General features: G+C 36.7%; 1 protein-coding gene across 2 annotated transcripts in view; it reads left to right on the forward strand.

The window, feature by feature from the left end:
• Positions 1-17,236, forward strand: part of LOC114659521 (serine incorporator 3-like) — a 113,404-nt gene that overhangs the window by 55,796 nt on the left and 40,372 nt on the right. For both annotated transcript variants that reach the window (XM_028812051.2, XM_028812052.2), the window contains exons 3-5: positions 1,864-2,033; positions 14,069-14,148; positions 14,964-15,101. In XM_028812051.2, the coding sequence (XP_028667884.2) occupies positions 1,864-2,033; positions 14,069-14,148; positions 14,964-15,101 (388 nt within the window). The remainder of the gene's footprint in view (positions 1-1,863; positions 2,034-14,068; positions 14,149-14,963; positions 15,102-17,236) is intronic.

Below are 17,236 nucleotides of genomic sequence, written 5' to 3' on the forward strand. Positions count from 1 at the left end.
TGAACACTACACCCATTAATCTTTACAACTCTATTTTTAATTTCCTTTGTGATTAAGTTGCTAAGGCAGAGTATTATACTTTATCTTTGCTTCTGTTGTTTTTATTGAGTTAGTTCGGTTCACAATGTAATTTGTTACATTTGTGCTGATTCAAACAACCTGAAACAAAAATACACCTTTTATTAATCTAAAAGAGGTTGACTCTTAGCAACAATTTACTCAGTGATGGTCCTCATAGACATTACTGTATTTACCACTGCTTTTAATAACATACAATAAATCATTTCTTGAAGCCAGGCTTATATACTTGTTTAAGCTGATAAACATCTTAAACCTAGACCTCTTTGAACAATCCATGGACAGCACATAGCATGTAAAAGAAGTGTTTGACTTAAATGTGGACAGGGAATTTGGTGTAGGAATATGTGGGTTGATGTACTACTATTTGTGGAAAAGTACAAGAAATGTATTGTCTTATGTATGTAACAATAAAATGCATTGTTTTTACTTCAATGCTGATGGTGTGCCATAAAAATTAGTACTGCTGCAAACATTTCAATTCAAGGTGCAAAACGAAAAAAACATTCAGATTCTTCTTCTCAACGTAATGATGATAGATTTCATTTTCATTTTCCAACCAGCTATATCCTAACACAGGGTCACGGTTGTCTGCTGGAGCCAATCCCAACCAGCACAGGGCGCAAGGCAGGAACAAATCCCAGCCCACCACAGGGCGCGCACACACGGCACCCAGCACACACTAAGGACAATTTAGGATCGCCAAGGCACTTAACCTGCATGTCTTTGGACTGTGGGAGGAAACCGGAGCACCTGGAGGAAACCCACAACGACACGGGGAGAACATGCAAACTCCACACAGGGAGAACCTGGGAAGCAAACCCAGGTCTCCTTACTGCGAGGCAGCAGCGCTACCACTGCGCCACTGTGCCACCCTAATGATAGATTGCAATTGCAAAATGTATTAATGTTCTGTACTTATTTTCCATCACCTCTTCCACATAGAATATATGTAAACGTAAATCGAGTGTGTGTATGTTTATACATGTGCAGTATGTACAAGGAACATTCAAAAAGTTTCCGTGCTTTGTTTTTAACTCTATTTATTAAGAATTTCAAACATTTTTCTACATAGTTGCTTTCCTTTGTGACGCAATTTTTCCAGTCACATGATACTCTCAGACACCACCAACTACTACTCCTCCCGCCTTCAACTGTTTCCCACAAAAATATGAAAGTGCGGAAACTTTTTGAACATCCCTCATTTGCACAATATATGTTAACATACAGAGAGGAAGAAAAAGATGTATATTCACAGTGATCAAAAAGTGTTTTAGTGGTTAACTTATACTGCTGGTTACATGGTGTAGGATGTATTTATGTTAGAAAACAAAGAATAAAGGATCATACATATGTCAAAAGATGTTTATTAAACAATAACTCATGAAAAACAAAATTTGTATTAGAAAAGTAAATTAAAAACTAAGGTATGTAAATAAAAAGTACTCATTTTTGAGTGATGTAAAGGCAGTTTAATTAAAATGGAATGACCCAAGTTAAATTTTATATTGTATATATGAAAAACCTCTAAGCTTATATTGTCAGATAGCTAGCCCAAGCGAACAAGTTGTATCTAGGCTAAATGTTTGTTTTTCTAGTTTTGCAAAAAATAATGGTAGCATTATCAATTTTAATGTGTTGAGACCCTTGCTCATCTAACATATGTTTTAATTTCAAAGAGCTGAAAAGATTATAAAAGTTTTTATCAATAGTTTATATTACAATACAATTTATGGCGTAATACTTTTTTTTTTTCTTCTTCTTCTTCTTCTTTTTAACCAATAGATCCCTGGCTTCTGTGAACGGGACTATGGGATTGTAGACTGCGAAATCTTCTTAGGCTATGAAGCTGTGTACCGGGTTTGCTTTGGGTTGACAGCTTTCTTTGCTCTCTTTGCTGTACTAATGATCAATGTAAAAACTAGCTTAGCTTTAAGAGCTTATTTACATAATGGGTAAGTTCCTTTTTTTTTCAAATATTTAGTATTTACTGTATACTTTATTTAGTATTTACTGTACAAGATAAATTATAAATGTAGTGCATGGCACCTTTTTTTCTTCTGACTTCATCAGGTACATCCTAATATATTAAGATTTGTTCTGTAAACTCTAAAGAAAATTTTTGCTATATGTGATTTGTTAAAATCATTAAAAGAAATTTTGATCAGTAAAATATTCAACACAGGCACTAAATGTTACTACTGTAGTATATGGATATATTTACCTAATAAATACCTTTTAGCCACATAATGTCAATTCAGTCTCTGACTGTTGTGTACTGTGCTATAGTTGAGGTGTGCAGTCTGTATTTGTGAATTAGTGCTTCATACTTCTTTCTGTTTTCTCCTTTTCTAAATCAAACATCAATATACACATGAAATGCAAGGATAAGAATAATTGTCACACTGGAAAAAAATCGAAAACACCACCTGCCTATGCTGCCAACTGTGCCTTTCTCCCTCCGTTTAGCCTTTTGTCCTGTTCAGTTAATGACATTATACTTATTATTACTGAAAACACCTTCTGCCATAATTCGTGAATTATGTCTAGGGACAGTGCAGCTCTTATTCTCCACCAGGAATCACAGGCTAGAATTTCTTTTAGCAGCTCCTGGTTGTTGTCCCTTTAATTTCTGCATTTCCAGACTAATAGGAGGCTTTGAAATGAAGAAAGTGAGGAAAGATGGGTAGAGTTGATTGTATACCAAGAATGAAATGAAGTAATCCATCACTAGAAATAATTACTTTCAAGTAGTCAAGGTAGCAGCGAGAGGGGCAAACCATTACCATTTACTCTTGGTACTTTAATACATTGTAAATAGTAGGGCTGAAGTGATGGATTTTCTGTCCACATTGTCAATGGGGTCCAAACATTGGCAGAAATTTCATCAAAGTGCCAAACTGCGGCTGTCGTTTTTATTTAAATCTTGTGTGCGTCACAAGTAGACTTTATTTTCATCTCATGTGCAACGTTGTAGCAGTACTGATGAAAGGATTACACTTCCCATTAGGCACTGGAGGTGTGCTGAGCGATACTTGAGGAGAGAGAGCCTGAAAGTTTGAATGGGATGAGTGCAGCCATATTTGTAGCGCCATGCCCATAGTTTCTCTCTGTACATAGCTCTTTTAGAATCTTAATATCCTTGAAGTGACTGATGGTTGTTGTCCCATTTAAAGCATCCCCTGAAGCTGGTTAGTTGTATTATGAAATGCCAGTTAGTACGGTGGGTGCCTGATCCCCAGCATAATGCAGCTTGATAGTGATGTTACACAATTTTTTGCGGCATTTAATTTGTACTCATGATAAGAAAGGCAAAATATGCGTTATAGTCAACAACAACAAAACAGAACAAAGTAGTTTTTTTTTTTTTTTCTATAACACACACAGAGCCTCTTTTTTATTTAGAAGATGGTGGAAAGAAAACTGAGGATGCCATGTTTGAATTACTAACTTCTACAGTTTTCTATTGGAGGACATTTATTCAAATCCATTTTATGATGTAGTGGATCTAATTTTAGAGTTTAGTGCCAATATGGCAGCCAAATTTGTCACAATTTCCAATGATCTTGGAATGAATCACCTTTGAATCATCATCATAATAATATTACCGAATGCCACTATTTGTTCTGAGCTGCAGAAATGTCTGTGAGACAACGTTACTAACTCTGTCATTCCAGGTTAAAATACTTGCGGCTCATTAAGCCCCCCTCATTATTGACACTTGCTGAGGTACACATGTAAAACAGCTAATTATTCATAATTCCCAAGCATTTCTTCATGTCCTCTGAGGTCCAAGAGAAAGGTATCGTACATCTGCAGTGTTTTGAAATAACAATGTGAACTTCTAAGACATCGCACAGTCCTAGGATGCAGTCAGCAGGATCTAGAAATGGCCTCTCCACTAGGGCCTCCTTTTGTACTTAGGTGTAGGCATGGACATCTCGAGGAAAGGAATACAGAAGGAAGGGCAGCTTCTATCATGGAATAAAAAGAGCTAGCTAATCTTGTAAGGGAAATACAATATTTATGCATATTCTCAGAATGTGAGTGCATGTACATTTCTTTCTCACAGTAAGCAGAGCTTACCAAGGCCACATTCCAGACATTCTAGCAGGCATCAAAACAATAAAGACATCAAAACAAAGTAAGGCCTTGGGTCTTTACAGTCCAGTACCTGGACAGTGTTCAGTCATGTTTTTTTATTAATGTTACTGTTCACTAAGCTGGCTAATTTAAGATGGTATGCATGATGAAAGTGCTTCATGCACAGACCTTTGCATATGTCCTGAATTATCTTTCCTGCAATACAGTATGTGATTGTCTACTATTAGTCAAATGCAGGGGAATACCATATTCTGGAATAATTCTCTTATAAAGGACTTTTATAATAGTCACTAAGCCAGATTCAGTGCATTTAGAAAGCATATCGGTTATTACTAAGATATGCTTATATGTAAATACTGTATCTGTTTGAATAAAGTACATGCACAAAATATTCCCTCAGTTTATTGTATATACTGAAGTTTGTGTTACCGACATTGTATTGATGACAAATCACCCATTATTAACACAAATCTGTAGTCACTTGTAAAAAGCCAGGTGCAAACCAGGTTTTTCCAGACAGTACTATTATTTCTCATTTAGAAAAGTGCAAATACTTGAATGAAAGCAGGGTTTACCATTGAAGGATGGACAGGAGAACTACTAAGCTGCCATCCCAGGGCTGCCATAGTCAGGTGAGAGGAATTAAAAACAAACAGAGGAGGACAACATCTGAAAAAGCATTATGCTTGTTATCGGTTAAGGAGAACAGCAAGAATGTAACATCCAAAATATTTACAAGAAGGTAATAATGAATGAAAATGAATATGGTCTTTCAAAACTATATATGATGTAGGGCTGGGTGATATGGCAAATAAAACCTTGATTTTTTTTAAAAAAAATTTTTAACTTATGGACGATTTCAATATTTATTTAAACACTATCCTCAGTACCTTTCAAAGACAGTGAGAAAGAAGAAAAACATTATTAACTGTAATGATTATAAGTAGTTACCATTATTGGGGTGCCTCTCCCTTCACTACAGGACATATTTTACAAATGCAGTGTCCGCAAGGCCTGCAGCATTGTGCAGGACCCCTTACACCCCTCACATGGACTTTTCACACTTCTGCCATCCAAGAGAAGATACTGCAGCATCAAAGCCAGATCTGCAAGGATGCAGGAGAGTTTTTAACCCTCAAGCTGTTAGACTCCTTAACACCAGGCTGCACCCTGGGACCTTCCACACGGCCTTAACCACCGCTAAAAACAGAACTTTTATACATGCGAGCCACTTTCCTGCAAAGACGAGTGTGTATGTAGTAAAGAACTGAAAATCTCATACTGACCTTTAAGTATTTTGACACTCTTGTTATCCTTCTGCTGTGAAACATTCTGACCTGTCATTGTTTACACACGTCTTAAACAACTATTATCATACACTGATAATTTCTGTATTATCTATAATTTATTATATTACATATCTTACACATCAATATTGCTGCTACTTCTTTGCCCTATCTTTGCACAATGTCTTGTCTTGTTTGTGTTTTAACTTTTAATTTTTAAATTTTAATTCTATTTTTAATTTATTTATTGCACGTCATGTTGTTACACTGTGGACCCAGAGCTTCGTAATTTCGTCTATCTGTATACTTGTATGGTTGAGACAGATGAGATGGTTGAGATGACAATATAGTTCACTTCGACTTTGACTGTATTTTGTATTAATCATGCTGCAGAGAGCTCTATGATTTATTACTTCTATATGAATTTGTTCTTCATTTAGGTAGAAAAAGAATTAAGCTTGTGCACAGAATTATGTGATTAACTTGCATTCTTTTATTAGAAAATTCTGACCTCTTGATAGTAACAGAACACCCTGTGATATTATAAATCAATGTGATCATTTTCTGAATTCTTGCTTAAAAATATGAGAAAACATGTCACTTATGAATTAATAAATAAGGATTATTAATCTAACCAAACAAATATAATCTAATGAAGATATTAAAGCTATAAGAATGTAATCTCACTTTAACTAATGTAATGAGCTATAAGAAACTGCTTAAATTGGTCTTGTATGTTGTGGACGAAAAAGGCACACTGAAAAACAGGCAGATAATATTTCTCAATTCTCGTGTTTATTCATTCGGAGTCACAGTAAGTAGAGATTCAAAAGAGCATAACTTATTGCCGCAAAGCTCAATTGAACCCTGATCAAAAGCCAGGAGGGGTTTTTTATACTTCAGCATCTCATGATTAATAAGACAGAAAGAACATCCTTATCAAAACAGTAAAGTTAAACAATATGTCTGTTGAGCTAAGCATTATCTGTGTTCTCAAAGCTAAGCACAGGAGAGACGCCTTTGCATAAACTACATGTACTTTCTGCGGCCTTGTGACCTTGTCCCTGAAACATTCACTCTGAGAAAGGGAAAACAAGAAACAGCTTAGATTTTATTCATGTGGACACTATTTCTCCTGAACCCTGGAATAACATTTTTTTGTTAGTTCATAAGCCAAAGCGTCTCTCACTGGCAAGTTAGAAAAATAGTTATTATAAAAATTCTAATTTACTAAACACACAAAATACATGGTGCTGAGGAGAACATTCTTCTTCTACAATGTGTATACTGAGAAGGGTGTATTTCTTAGGAATGTGAGTGCCTGATAACTCTTTATTTTGGTATACTCCTGTATGTAATAAATCAGGATGTAACCGTAACTTACAGCAATCTAGGTATGACCTCAAAATGAACTGCTGTTTTTTTTTTCTCTCTTTGGCTAGTGAACAACCTAGGTAAAAAAGAGAGGAATTTTTTTCTTTTTAAGCAGTCTGTCTGATCCCAAATCAGTTGCACTGAGCTTGGTTGGGCAGTCTCTCAGTCTCATTAACTCACCAAGAATAAAGAAATTGCTTTTTATTTTAAATTGGTTTTAGTCACCCATTGTTTTGTCCGACTTCAGCGTCCACAACAGCTAATATAAAAATTTGTTAATTCATGCACTGCATGTACCTTCAGCGCCCTTGCTCTGTATTTGCATGTCTCTGAACCTGTCCTCACCAGTGTGCTTCCTTTCTTGAACACGGTCCTGTACAGCCTGCTTCTCAGACTCTGTCATTATTTATGAGGTGCCTTTCTCATTTCCTATCCGGTTTTATAATTTCCTTCTTTAATGGTGACTCTCGGCATGTGCCTTTTACTCCTCCTCATACAACCAATCAGCATCAACAATTTGGGAAAGAGGTGTATCACTTCTAAACATTTCTTTATTCACATTTAGTCAGTATGGTGGAGTGGTAACTGATACAGCGAATGTACAGTATGCTTTAGGTCTCCCTGAAAAAGTGTTCTCATATGTTGTCTAAAATTGTTTTCTTTTTATACATGTTAAATTAAGCAAGTGTAGTCTTGAATTGAAATGCAACACACACGGATCTGCCCCTAAGCAAATTGATATGAATTAAAATGAAATATGCTTTTGTATTGTATTTTAAACTGAAACGAATATTGTGTGTCATAGTGGAGGAAAAAAAAATCGATCATTTTGTTGATGTGTTTTTAATTATGACACAATAAAACCATGCCAAAATTAAATGGTTAAATGGTCACTTACAGTATATATGTATTGCATTTCAACATAGTTAACACGTTGGATTGCATTTTATCCATCCATCCATCCATCCATCCATTATCCAACCAGCTATATCCTAACTACAGGGTTACGGGGGTCTGCTGGAGCCAATCCCAGCCAACACAGGGCTCAAGGCAGGAAAACCCCGGGCAGGGCGCTAGCCCACCGCAGCGCAAACACACACACACCCACACACCAAGAACACACTAGGGACAATTTAGAATCGCCTGTGCACCTAACCTGCATGTCTTTGGACTGTGGGAGGAAACCCACACAGACACGGGAAGAACATACAAACTCCATGCAGGGAGGACCCGGGAAGCAAACCTGGCTCTCCTAACTGTGAGGCAGCAGTGCTACCCACTGCGCCACCGTGCCGCCCATTGCGTTTAATTTTGGCATAAATAATCATCCATACCAGACAAGCTCTGTCTCTAACATAATCACGCTGTCTAACATAACATGAGGAACGTGCCTTAAGCAGGGCAAGCTGTCAGCTGGGGACAGGCTTTACCTGCTTTTTCACACTAGTTTCATTCTGCTGGGATTTGCTGTTTTAAGTGCAAAAATAAATTGGATGTGCTGCCAACTTTAACTGCTATTGTCTTTTTGTAAAAAAAAAAAAAAAAATAGCATTTTACATTAGTTTGTTCGAGGTCAATGTTTCATATCCAAACCAATTTTAGAGAATCAATGCTAGAGCTAGCTCATTCATAAGAGAAGCACCACTTCTTAAATTCTTTCCATAATGTTTTGACTGTACACACATGACCAGCTGATTAAACTAAAGTGTTTCCTCGATTGTTTAAACATACCATTTCGTAATAAAAAAAAAAACAACAAAAATGTGATTGTCATATTTGAACATTGCTGTAATATAGTATTTCAAATGAAATAATTGAATCAAAAAATGCCCTAGATGGCATCATATAAGCAACAGAGGAGTGGTCCCAGAACTAAATTTTGAAGGGGGTACCGTGTTTAACAACAAAGTATGAGTATTGTCTTCAAAGTTCCTCATAATTTGAAAATTATTTAATAAACATGAAGTAAAAGTTAAAAACAAACAGTGCCCCATTATAGACCAAATAAAGTATCAGGGCAGTATAGGTAATGAGCAGTAGTACCAAAAACTCCATTTAAGTCTGAAAGCATCCTAACAGTGTCTATTCATTTATAACCCAAGCAAAAGCAGTTTCTGTGTTGTGACCAGTGTGAAAGACAGACTGAAATTTATTATAAGGACTGTATTTTTTAAATAAGATTTCATTTATAAGATTAAAGTTTTCCTATAACTCTAGATGGAGCAGCTTAACATTGGTACGTGATTCTTATTAAAATAGTAATGGATACCTACCATGAAGGAATTAGGAACAAAGCCATTTCAATAAGATATATACAGAGTCCCAATAAAAAGTAATCGCCTCCTTGGAACTTTTCCTATTTTATTATTATGCAACATTGAAACAGGTGTCTGCAAAGTGATCTAAATTAATTTCAAATGCAAAAAACAAAATAACTAATCATAGAAGTATCCATCCCTTTTAAAATGATACACCTAAATCATCAGTAGGGCTGCCAAGTAGTTTTAGAAGTCACAGAATTAGTTAATTGGTGGTCACCTTTCTGTAGACACGGTGTGACACCATGTTGAACTCTTACTTGTCTAAATGCAATCAAATGTTGCTATGGAACATTTACTGGAAGGCAAACCATTCTGATGTCTCTTACTGCGACAGTATTTAAAAACCCTGCTATGTTCCCAAGATCATCTGAATTTCTAAAAGCAATGATAATTTATATTTTTTGCTTTGTACTTACAGTTCTCCGTTTTATGGCCTTGTGCTCCTTTTGACTTGCATTCCTCAATTTTTATTTTGGCTTTGTTGTCTCTCTGAGGTCTGTCTTTCTGATTACTGGCTTATGTCAGTTTCCTGACTATACACTTTCCTTCCCCTTTTCACTGTCCTTTTCTTTTCTGACACTAATTTTTTCTGGCAGTATACAGTTTTTGGCCACAGGTCATAAGGTTACTGAACAGCCACTCGTAATGAATATTGTAAGAAACATTGTTAACATTGTTTCAGAGTGTGTATGTGTGTGTGTTTGTGTATGGTCATGTGAAAAAGAAAGTACACCCTCATAATTATATGGTTTTATGTATTAGAACATAATAAAAGAACATCTGGTCCTTACCAGGTTCTAAAATTATTTAAATCTAACCTCAGGTGTAAAACAAACACACAACAGATTCCACCATGTCATTATTTATTAAACATAAATTAAAGCAAAATGGAGAAGCCATGTATGGAAAACTAAATGCATCCTGTGATTCAATAGCTTACAGTAATAACTTGTAATCGTTTTCTGTATGACTATTATCTCTCACAGGAGGAATTGTTGTGGAGGAATTTTGTCCCACTCTTCTTTACAGTGTTGCTTCAGTTCATTGACATTAGTGGGCATTTGTTTATGCACAGCTTTGTTATGGTCCTTCCATAGCATTTCAATCAGATTGAGATCTAGACTTGACTGGGCCACTGCAACACCTTGTTTTGTTTTCTTCTTCAGCCATTCTGTTGTAGATTTGCTAGTGTTGAGGATCTTTATCCTGTTGCATGACCCAGTTTCAGCGAAGCTTTAGCTGTCAGACAGATGGCCTCATATTTGACTTCAGAATACTTTAGTATACAGAGGGGTTTGTGGTCGACTCAATGACTGCAAGGTGCCCAGGTCCTGTAATTGCAATACAAGCCCAAATCTTTACGTCTCTGCCTGACATTTGGTATGAAGTGGTTGTTTTGATATGCTGTATTTGGTCTTCGCCAAACATGGCACTGTGCATCATGGCCAGACATCTCCACTTTTGTCTCATCTGTCCAAAAGACATTGTTCCAGAAGTCTTGTGGTTTGTTCAGATGCAACTTTTCAAAACTAAGCCATGCTGCTATGTTCTTTTTAGAGAGAAGAGGCTTTCTCCTGGCAACCCTTCCAAACATGCCATACTTGCTCAGCATTTTTCTAACTGTACTGTCATGAATGGTAGCTCTTGGGTTTTTTGCAATTTCACTGAGCATTGCACGGTCTGACCCAGTAACGTAGCCAAAGGTGGGTGTGGATGAGCGATCGCCCACCTGCCCAATCAATTTTTCAGTTTATCCTCATTCGCCCACCTAGTTTCATATATGCCCATTCACCAACAAATGTATGCCTATGCTACTGTTCTGGCCTTAGGATTAATTTGTTGAGCTGTCCACTCCTGGGAAGATTGTGAATGTTTTCCACTGTGAATAGTCTTTCTCACTGTAGAATAATGCATTTCTAAATGTTTGGAAATGGCCTTATAACCCTTCCCAGATTGATGGGCAGCAACAATTGCTTCTCTGAGATGATTGCTGATGGACTTCCTCCTTGGCATTGTGTTAACAAACACCTGAATTCTCCAAACCAGCAAACTGCCAAAACCTCTGCTTTTATTGAGGTGGTCACACTTGCCGATGAACAACTAAAGTGCATTTGATTAGCAGCACCTGGCTGCTACTTACTCTCTTAAGTCCTATGGAAGCAGTAAGGGTGTACTTAATTTTTTTAAAACACTGCTTAGTTTTTGGTAAGTAAATGACACAATGTAATATGTCCTTTGTTGTTGTTCATCTGAGGTTGCATTTATCTAATTTTAAGACCTGTCAAGTACCAGATTTTCTTTTATTATGTCATGATACGTAAAAACTTTGAATTGAAAGAGGGTGTAATTTCTTTTTCAATATATATATATATATATATATATATATATAATATAATATAATATAATATAATACACAGTACTGTGCAAAAGTTTTAGGCAGGTGTGAGAAAATGCTGTAAACAAAGAATTCTTTCAGAAATATAAATGATTTATTGTTATCAATTTACAAAATGCAAAGTGAGCGAACAAAAGAAAAATCTAAATCAAATCAATATTTGATGTTACTTCTTTTTGCCTTCAAACCAGCATCAATTCTTATAGGTACACTTGCACAAAGTCAGGGATTTTGTAGGATTCTAGTCAGGTGTATGATCAACCAATTCTACCAAACAGGTGCTAATGATCATCAATGTCACACGTAAGTTGAAACACAGTCATTAACTGAAACAGAAACAGCTGTGTAGGAGGCTTAAAACTGGGTGAGGAACAGCCAAACTCTGCTACCAAGGTGAGGCTGTGTAAGACAGTGTCATGTCATGGTAAGATTGAGCACAGCAACAAGACACAAGGTAGTTCTACTGCATCAGCAAGGTCTCTTCCAGACAAAGATTTCAAAGCAGACTGGGGTTTCAAGATGTGCTGTTCAAGCTCTTTTGAAGAAGCACAAAGAAACGGGCAACGTTGAGGATTGTAGATGCAGTGGTCGGCCAAGATGAAAGACACATCAAGCTTATTACCCTTTGAAATCGGAAGATGTCCAGCAGTGCCATCAGCTCAGAACTGGCAGAAACCAGTGGGACCCAGGTACACCCATCTACTGTCCGGAGAAGTCTGGCCAGAAGTGGTCTTCATGGAAGAGTTGCAGCCAAAAAGCCATACCTCCGACGTGGAAACAAGGCCAAGCGACTCAAGTATGCATGAAAACATAGGAACTGGGGTGCAGAAAAATGGCAGCAGGTGCTCTGGACTGATGAGTCAAAATTTGAAATATTTGGCTGTAGCAGAAGGCAGTTTGTTCGTCGAAGGGCTGGAGAGCGGTACAATAATGAGTGTCTGCAGGCAACAGTGAAGCATGGTGGAGGTTCTTTGAACGTTTGGGGCTGCATTTCTGTAAATGGAGTTGGAGATTTGGTCAGGATTAATGGTGTTCTCAATGCTGAGAAATACAGGCAGATACTTATCCATCATGCAATACCATCAGGGAGGCATATGATTGGCCCCAAATTTATTCTACAGCAGGACAACGACCCCAAACATACAGCCAAAGTCATTAAGAACTGTCTTCAGCGTAAAGAAGAACAAGAAGTCCTGGAAGTGATGGTATGGCCCCCACAGAGCCCTGATCTCAACATCATCGAGTGTGTCTGGGATTACATGAAGAGACAGAAGGATGTGAGGAAGCCTACATCCACAGAAAATCTGTGGTTAATTCTCCAAGATGTTTGGAACAACCTACCAGCCGAGTTCCTTCAAAAACTGTGCAAGTGTACCTAGAAGAATTGATGCGGTTTTGAAGGCAAAGGGTGATCACACCAAATATTGATTTGATTTAGATTTTTCTTTTGTTCATTCACTGCATTTTATTGATTGATGAAAATAAATGATTAACACTTCCATTTTTGAAAGCATTCTTTGTTTACAGCATTTTTTTACACCTGCCTAAAACTTCTGCACAGTACTGTATATATTTACAATAATATATAGAGAGAGATAGATAGATATATTTGTGTGTGTGTGTCTTGTTGGTATTTTACAATTTTCAATGTTCCCGAGACATGCAAGTAAGAATTTTATTTTGTTATACATGTGGTGCTTGCACATGACATCAGTCTAAAAAATCCATAATAGTTTGGCATTGATTTGCTTGTAGACTCCTTTACAGAGGCCATTATTACATATTTATTATAGATATCTGATGTAGATTTAAATTCTGAAGAATTATGGTTGATGTTTTAAATTTATCTTTTTTGTCTTCAGTCTTATGAGTGAGTGTAATCTTAAATCTTGTCTTAAAAACATAACGTTTCATAAAAGTAATATAAATAAACAAAGTCTGGCTTAAGACTGAGTTATAACACATATTATAATATTCACAAATATTTTCCTGGTCATGAAACAGGCACCTGAGAGTGAAGAATATACTAGCAATTGACTTTACTCGTCTTACTAGTTCAACAAACATGTTTTTAGCTGCTCACTTTGGCTGATGTGAATTCCATAATAAGTGTCCAGTCATAGAGTTAATTTCACTTAATTTCACCAGCCTAAGAGGTGACAGGAATGTTTTAATCGTGAAAACAAATGGAAGCAGTGCCATTCTGTGCTACATTATAAAACTCGTTGTTACCAGAGAGAGATTTTTTCTCGCTTAGTGCATTGTTGTATTTTTCTTTTTTACTCTGTCCTTGTTATGCATTTGGAAATGAAAGTTTTGTCTTAGAAGATAATATATTTCAGTGTGATCAAAACTATATAGCCTAATTTTCTTGCAAATTTTTTGTAGATATTCAATTTCATAAGTGCGAGATAGAGTTTTCTATTCTGAGTTTCTGAACTTTATTAATACTGAAATATAGAGACCATTATGACCTTCATAGGACTGATTATTGGTAATTTATTTTTCAGGTTCTGGTGTATTAAGATTGCTGCAGTTATTAGCCTGTTAGTAGGTGCTTTTTTCATCCCAGATGGACATTTTACTCAAGGTACATTTCTTAACACTTAACTGTCTAACTTGCAAAAACTGAAGTCACTGAATAATGATGGGTTATGGAGATATAAAGAACTGTATTGTGTACTGTATACTATATACTATCTTTTCCAATAAATATACTGCTGACAGAGTATGCTTTTGTGGCTGCCTTGACTTTAAAAGAAATGGGCAAGATAAAAATTAATTACTGTATTGTAATTATTGAATCTGTGTGTTGAAATTGACTTAACCATGTGTACTAGACTTAAAACCATAAAAATACAAGTACATGTGTAATGTAAGTAATTGTATTTGTTTAAATTTCCATTGCTCTTTTTCCAAACAGATTCTTTATTTACACATAGCTTCCACAGGATATATTTATATTTTGGGTGGGGTGTTGTGAATCCTAGAATGCCAAATAAGATATTTAACAAAATGGGTCAAATATTCCCTTTTTTCTTTTTGATAGCCAATACTTTAATGCATATAGCTGGCTTATTTTATAAATACATTTCATTAATATCACATTGTTTAAACACTAACAAAAGAATGTTTTCATCTATAAATATACATATTTGTCCCGTTTGGTCGCAATCTTAATATACTGCAATGACATACAGTACATAGGAAATACACTGCATAAAAAAAGTTTACTGTGTTAGCAAACAGGTGTAGTAAATTTTGTTAATGACTTTTATCAAGAGCTTTCCAAACAGTGTTAGCTCTACATTACCACACCATATTAGTTGAATTTTAGTTATTTTTTTCTTTGGTGAAATAAAAAATATTAAAATTAATTATGTAAATGCACTTTTGTCTTCCTAGTTTGGTTTGGTTTTGGCGTAGCTGGTGCTGTCTTATATATCTTAATTCAGTTGTACTTCTTGGTGACCTTTGCTCACAACTTGAATACATCCTGGGTTCAGAAAGTGGAAGATGGAAATTCTAAGCTTTGGAAAGCAGGTATGTACCTGAGTATTGAAGTTCACAAAAGAGAGTATAAATTATGAATTTGGCAAGTGCAAAAGTCTGATCACCTTTTCAGAGGATTCATTACATTTTAAGGTCTCAAATCTTAATTGACATGTTAGCCTTTGAAATGAAAACCGATGAAGAACATTCCATATTTGAAAACATACTCAGACTACACTTACCTCTCAAATATTGAACCTGTTATCAGCCACTCTGGTTTCTACAAGAACCTGACTGAGAACTTAAAAATAAAAACAACTGTCTCTTACAGACCAAGAGATAACCATAGTAAGTTATCTGGCATCTACCAGCTTGGAATTTCTATTTTAAAAGCATCAATAAGAAACTGGTTAATAAGGGACTGTTGAAGCCATAGCAAGATCTGGAATACCCAGAAACAACTCCCTGATAGAAATAGTCTTAATCTAGTCAGATGGATTCTGCCTCACACATTTATCACTGCAGAAGAGCAAAATAAGTGATTGCATTCACCCATAGGTAAGCATTGTAAGTAAGTATTCACCCCTGTCAAGTCAGTATTTAGTAGGTACACCTTTTATGCCAATAGGTCTCTGTCAGCTTTACACATCTGGACACTGCAGATTTTCCTCATTCTTCTTTACAAAACTTACATGGGAATCGTGGGTGAACGGGCTTTTCAAGTGCAGCTACAAATTCTCATTTGGGTTGAGATCTGGACTCAGCCTCTCCTGAATATTAACATTGTTGTTTTGAAGCCATTCTTTATAGCTTCGGCTTTATGCTTGGGTCGTTGTCTTGCTGAAAAAGACACATTTTCTCAGAAGGTTACAAATTTCTATCTTACTGCACCAGGTTTTCTTCCTGAATTTCTTTATATTTTACTGCATTAATTTTACACGGTACCCTCATAAGTCTTCCAGGGCCTACTGCTGAGAGGCATCCCCACAGTATGATTACTGCCACCACCATACTTCACTGTGGGAATGGTGTGTTTTTGATAATGTGTGTTTGACTTGTGCCATACATGGCACTTAGCCTGATGGACAGATAACTCAGTTTTGTTCTCAACAAGTACATAGAACCTTGTTACAGATGACTTTAGATTCTTCCATGTGATTTCTGGCAAACACTAGCCAAAATGCCATGTGCTTTTTTTATGAGTGGCTTTCTCTTTGCCACTCTTCCATAAAGCTGTGACTTTGAAGCATCTGGGCTTCACGCCATCAGATTTCTCTTAGGTCTCTTGGTGGCTTCCCTCACTTCTTCTTCTTATACTGTCACTCAGTTGTTGTGGATAGTCTGCTTTAGGCAGACTTACAGCTGTGTTTTAGAATGCTATAAATATATAAATGTATTCTTAGGAAGCAGATATTCTTAAAAGGTAAAGCAGGATGGTTCTCAACCTTTATAATGGGGACTATTTATGGTGCTTAGAATCAATGTCAGAGGCTACAGTCTAGCAAAAGTTCCAGCATATTTTAAAGCAGATGGACAAAAATCAGTATAAGGTCCCTTTGTTATATGGTGATCTTATGGCACTCTTGGATACGTTCAAGCCAGCTGCATCCTTAAGAATATCATTGCTTATTTAAAACAATTTATAAAACCTTGTGAGCCTACGAGTACAAGATGCTAAAGGGTTATAGAAGTGCCATACTCTTCTCATGATTTATTTAACCTGATTCCAAGGTATACAGGTTGTCACTGACGGCCGGGGTCCTTGTCCGGATGGGACGCCTCTTCATGGGAGCAAGCATGGATAGAACAGTACCTCCCCCGGGGCGTTAGATGGCAGCCTTCATGGGTTGCAGTGGTGCCTCGGATTTCCGTAGGGCTTCATAGTAGTTGGAATTATGTACAGCCATGTTGGGATTCAGGGGTGCTGCAACAGCAGCTGAGCCCTCTTGGGTGGGTTTTCTGCCACACCTCGAAGTGCTGCCAGAAGTAGGTCAACAAGCACCTGGAGCACTTCTGGGGGCATTATAAAAGAAGCCAGCAGTCACCACTCCAGGAGCCAGAGTCGGAAGGAGGGAAACAAAGCTTGCCAGAGAGGAGTGGTGGAGAAAAGGAAGAGAAAAGAATTACTATTGTGTGGTATTGTACTTGCAGGACTGTGCTCTGCCTGTGGGAAACGGGGAAGGCAT

This window comes from Erpetoichthys calabaricus, chromosome 10, assembly GCF_900747795.2.
Source record: "Erpetoichthys calabaricus chromosome 10, fErpCal1.3, whole genome shotgun sequence".
Classification (NCBI taxonomy): domain Eukaryota; kingdom Metazoa; phylum Chordata; class Cladistia; order Polypteriformes; family Polypteridae; genus Erpetoichthys; species Erpetoichthys calabaricus.